Genomic DNA, 5495 nt, shown 5'->3' on the forward strand with positions numbered 1-5495 from the left:
CTACATCCTCTGGGACACCAAAGCCCACCCAGAGGCGCTCACACTTTTTGCAACACTTCGCATCAAAACAAGAACAAAAAAGATTCAAAATGAATATATAGATATTTTTTATTGTATAGTTGCTTTGATGTGGGCTTTTGAATACCACTCATAGAATTGTTTTTCTTCTCCTTATTTCACCAGTGGTTCGAAAAATTCTTTACTTTGGTTTGCAAGAAAAAAGGAAGAGGAGGAAGATAATTAAGAAAGTTATAATAAATACATTAGGATGCATTTTAACCCTTTAAATAAATTTCTGAAATAAATAGCTTGCTTTGTTGCAGAAGATATGAGTATGGTTAACAAAAAAAAATATATACAACAAAGAAGGAAGTATACAGTCAGCCATTATTATATTGTATACAAGGTCTTGCAAAAAAACACAACTTGAGGGAACAGGCTAGTCAGAACGCCTTCCATTCGAGATCCTAGGAAGAAGCTTCCCAAAAACAAACAAAGAAAGAAAAATATATCACTTATAGCAGAAGCCATAAATGCTTGGGATAGGGGCCTTTAAACTGGACAGGCCAGAGGTTGATAGCATCAAATGTTTATGAAAAAAACAAAGAAAATAGGCAACAAACAGATACTCAAACCATTATTATTTTGGCCAGACAAACTGTGACAGGCAACTGTGGACTCAAACAATGCCCATGATTTAACCATATTTAGCCAATGGTATCTACGCAGCGGTGGGATTCAGCCAGTTCGCACCTATTCGGGAGAACCGGTAGTTAACCTTCTAAGCAGTTCGGAGAACTGGTTGTTGGAAGAAATCTTATTTTGTTTTGTTTTTTCCACCCTACAGAGCTAATCCTGTAAGGAAGGCAGGAAGGAAATGTTCTGGTGTTGTTTCTAGCCTAATCTTACAGAAACTGCCTCTCTGGTTAACCCTTATTACATTGTAACAGCTAAGATGAAGCGCCCATCGACGTGAGTGATCTTGAGTTGGCCACGCCCACACGGTCACATGACCACCGAGCCACGCCTACCCAGCTGGTCATTAGGGCAGAGAACCAGTTGTTAAATTATTTGAATCCCACTACTGTATCTAGATTCCCATGAAGTAAGTCTCCACATGACAAAAAGAGAAGAGCACTGAATTTCCTTGCTTATCTTAACAAAACTCCTGGTTTACCTTTCACAAAAAAAAGGCATTTTCGGACGGATGTTTTTACTGTTTTGATTTTCACAAAGGGGAACCGTTTTCACAATAACCTCTAATCAGTAGCAGCATTATTCTGCTAGATTTGGGAAGCTGCCCCTCCCCCATCTTGATTCGCCAACACTGGCCTAGACTAGGGTTGGGTTCTACTTACCTTTACTACCGATTTGCAGTGGGGCCGCACATGCGTGTTCACTTTGCTCGCGCATGTGTGCTCTTCTGCACATGCACAGAAGCATTTTTGTTGACATCAGGGTTGGTGGGCGGAGCCTCCCGCCAGTTTACTATCGGTTCTATAGAACTGGTGCGAACCGGGGGCAACCCACCACTGGCGTAGACACAGTGCAAAGCTTTGGGGGAATTGTGCGTTACGCTGGTCTCTCTAAATGAGTGGGATCGAGGTGCTCAGGTAAGACAAGAGGCAGATTCCAGAACGCTTCAAACCAGATGGTGCAGCTGAAAGACTGTTCCTGCCTTCCTTAAATGAGAAGTTACATTTTCATTGAAAATGAAATTCTCTGTGGCCAGGCAAAAGGACACGAGCTTTCCTTCCCTTGTACGTTCCCATTTGTGCTTCAAATAGAAAAAATAATAATAAATGGGTCACGGATGCCAGGTTGAAAAATGTCGTTACTTTTCTTTGGGGCTTGATTCTGTAACACCCCAAAATAGAACCTCTGTGCTGGGAGCCAGGAAAGGGGTGGAGGAAAACACCTCAGTTTCAGAAGTGGGATCTGCAGGTAGGGCCTCAGGAGGACCTGGTTAGTTGCAGTCTCTAAAAGGGGTCGGAAGAAGCAGAATTCAGGTGTCCAGAATCCCTCAAGTTAAATCAAGCTGCAAATCAAAGGACTGTAATTGTGCAGGACACTCTACACCCGTGATGGTGAACCTCTGGCACACAGAGATCTCTCTGTGGGCATGCATGCCATCGCCAGCTGGTCTTTGCAGGCTGTTTTCAGGCTGTTTTCAGGTTGTTTTTTGGGCCATTTTCAGGCTTTTTCAGGCCAAAAACAACCCGAAAAACAGCCGAAAAAGGCCTGAAAAACAGCCCAGGAAGCAGCCCAAAATGGCCTGAAAATGGCCCAAAGAATGGCCTGAAAATGGCCCCAAAACGGCCTGAAAATGGCCCAAAAGACAGCCTGAAAATGGCCCCAAAAAAGGCATGTGCGCCCCAGCCAGTTGGTCTTAGGGTTTCCGGCGCATTCCAGTTTAGGCACTTGGTGCCGAAAAGGTTCACCATCACTGCTCTACACCGTCCTTCTGCCATCCTTCCAAAACTACTTAACTTCCCTGTATAACCAGTGAAAACATCCATGTCATCTTTCTCCTCTCTGGAAAACCTCACCTTGCTACAGTTTTGCAGAAACACCTCTTCCTACAGCATTTTTAACGCTTCAGTCGGCCAGCCTCTTCCCAACTGCAAACTGTGCACAGCAGATGGAAGGGTGGAATGCAAGGGAGACAGCAATGGTGGGCCGACCAAAAAAAGAAAAAGAAAGAAAACTGGGTTTCCCAATGGCCTGATCCTCAAGATGCCATGTTTTGGAGGCAATACCTCTTTTCTGGAACCCCGACAGATGAGTCAACTCATAAGGCATTCTGGAGGTCACACTCCTGAGCCAATCCTTACCCAATTGCATCTTCCCTCCCACCCACCCCTTCCACACCCAATCTGATGTCCAAGATGACTAGTGCATGCCTCCATCTGCCCTTGGCTAGGACCGAAACGTGGGAGGCCTTAAAATGCTCAGCTTGGACACAGAGACCCGTGGCTTCCTCCATTCCAGAAACGGTGGCTAACCTCCCAGGAGAACCTCAACAGCTAAACCAGCAATGTTGGTTCTCTGCTTTGTTCTCGGCCAGAGGCTCTCAAGAGAGGGGAGTTGAAAGAAGGAGGTCAACGAGAACAGCCATTTCCCTACCCCTTCCCAAGAGGAGTCATACTGGTTTGTCCAAAGTTTTGGGGAGAGCGAGACCACTAGGTGGGGAGATCTTCCTGCAAACGGTATTGGTGTGGTTCTGGCAGCGGCAGCCTGGCCGTTTGACGGCATCATAGCCCTTCTGGCAGAGTTTGAGGCAACCAAAGATAGGTAGATAGCAGCATAGGCAGGGCATGAGCAAGGAGAGCAAACCCATGGCCACCCAACGGGCGCAGCAAGAGCCAGGACCACAGGAGCAGGGGTCATCTGCACAGGTGTCCTCGTCGTCTGAGGAACAGTGGTAAAAGATGCCCTTGACACAGCAGAGGCAAGTCCCATAGTCAATGAGGTTCTCCGGCGAGCAGAGGCAACGCTGGTTGCAGAGCCAACAGGAGGGCAAGGTGCGGGCAGTCGCGCACTGGGCACATTTGCAATGACCACATTCTTCGCAGATGAAGAGATGGCCTGGGTGAAGGGTGGGAGATTTCTCCGGGGTCCCCTTCAGCAGCTCTTCGGCCTTCAGGTCGCTTGCCCGTGGCTGCGTCCGGATGAGTGAGTGTCCAGAGTGCGATGGCGTGATGGCCCTGAGGAGGTGCTGCTCCGAAGTGGCAGTGCTGTGGGAGATGGAGCTGGCTGTGCTGGAATGGCTCAGGGGCTGTTGGAGCGGTAGCGTCTGATGTGGTTGGCTGGAGTGAAATTCCTGGAAGACGGAGGACACCAGGCGTTCCTGAGTCATCTCCACTTTGTGGACTGGCGGCGTCTGGGACACAGCAAGCACAGAAACGGCCTGTTTGCAGGCAGGTCTCTCCACATAGTCATTGGTGGCATGGGTGGCACGGATCTGGCTGATGGAAAGGACCTGCTGGAACTCTTCCGGCATGGAGTCCATGACTTCTTCAGGGCTGTGCTCAGTGGTGCTGGATGCCAGAGGCATTCTGGGAGAGCAGAAAGGCTGGGATCAACAGGGAACATCAGAAGGTCCTACAGGGGAAAGAAGAAGGAGAAGGAGAAGGAGAAGGAGAAGGAGAAGGAGAAGGAGAAGGAGAAGGAGAAGGAGAAGGAGAAGGAGAAGGAGAAAAAGATATGAACAACAGCAGCGTTAATCCCAAGAACGAACAATATCATCAAGGGGGGGAAAAAAATCCCTGCAGCGCTACCCAAAATCATACAGCTTCTGAAAACACCCATCCGTCTTCGCTCAAAGGACACCTATATATCTTGACATTCCAGATACACAATTCTATATCCTGGAGCAAGCTTTCAACCAAAGTTTTGCAGATACAATCCAGCTAGAGAAGGTTCTTTATTGCAAGACAAGCTATAAATCATATATAAAGAGAAGATCTGCCCAACTGAAGATCCCAGAAATCAACTGAAATAGAAAAGCCCAGTGGTGAAATCTAAATTTTTTTACTACCAGTTCTGTGGGTGTGGCTTGATGGGAGTGGCTTGATGGGAGTGGCAGGGGAAGGATACTGCAAAATCTCCATTCCCACCCCACTCCAGGGGAAGGATACTTCAAAATCTCCATTCCCACCCCACTCTGGGGCTAGCCAGAGGTGGACTTTGCTGGTTCTCTGAACTACTCGAAATTTCCGCTACCGGTTCTCCAGAACCTGTCAGAACCTGCTGGATTTCACCCCTGTGTTAGCCCCAGATACCATAGAGGAAGGGGTCAAAGAACAAGAGGCAAACCCAGAAGAAAATAGAGAGATAACATCAAAGACATACTACAATAACAATGGTTGAGGCCGCCAGAAGACCAAGGGCCAAAACTTTGTACCTCCCTCTACACCCGAAGTGGTAAAAGAGGAAGTAAAGAAGAAGACTGCATTGCATGGTGATGGTCATTCCAGTCCCAATTTCTTTCATAAACTGAGGACTACTTGTTCTTATAGAGAATATTTGGACGGAACAACTAATGCAGCAATCTCTATTGAAACACAGGATGATTTCCCAGGTTGACAAATTCTCTGATTGGGCAACGTTTGATACCAAAGCATGTAATCTATTGCACGGCTCAACCCAAATGTTTGGCTCACACAACAGGCTAAGAAAACAAGCAATTATCACCACATCCTGATCCACAGATTCCATCCCCATCCACAGATAGCTTAGCATATTGCACGAGTCCATCCCTTCCCCAGCAGGCTAGTAGGAAGCTGTTACCCAACTAGGAGCCTAGATAGCAAGATTGCTGTTATAAAAGAACCGGCTGTATCAGCCATTTTGCAGCGAGGAAATCACAGAACTATAACCGTCTGAATCATCCTGTTCCTTTCCTTGTTTGAAAGCTCAGAGCAGCTGAACAGGGGTAGACCATTTTTGTCCTATCCAGGCCACAATTAAGCCCACATTTTCTCCGCTGCATC

The 5495-nt window shown here is 47.1% G+C and overlaps 1 protein-coding gene across 1 annotated transcript; it reads right to left on the minus strand.

The window, feature by feature from the left end:
* Positions 1–2986: 2986 nt before the first annotated feature.
* SPRY3 (sprouty RTK signaling antagonist 3) lies at positions 2987–4057 on the minus strand. The gene has a single exon (XM_070956561.1). The coding sequence runs from the start codon at positions 4055–4057 to the stop codon at positions 3143–3145; it is 915 nt and encodes a 304-aa protein (XP_070812662.1). The 3' UTR covers positions 2987–3142.
* Positions 4058–5495: the final 1438 nt, after the last annotated feature.

Source organism: Pituophis catenifer, unplaced genomic scaffold, assembly GCF_029215685.1.
Source record: "Pituophis catenifer annectens isolate HBS135680 unplaced genomic scaffold, rPitCat1.0.hap2 SCAF_82, whole genome shotgun sequence".
NCBI classification, from domain to species: domain Eukaryota; kingdom Metazoa; phylum Chordata; class Lepidosauria; order Squamata; family Colubridae; genus Pituophis; species Pituophis catenifer.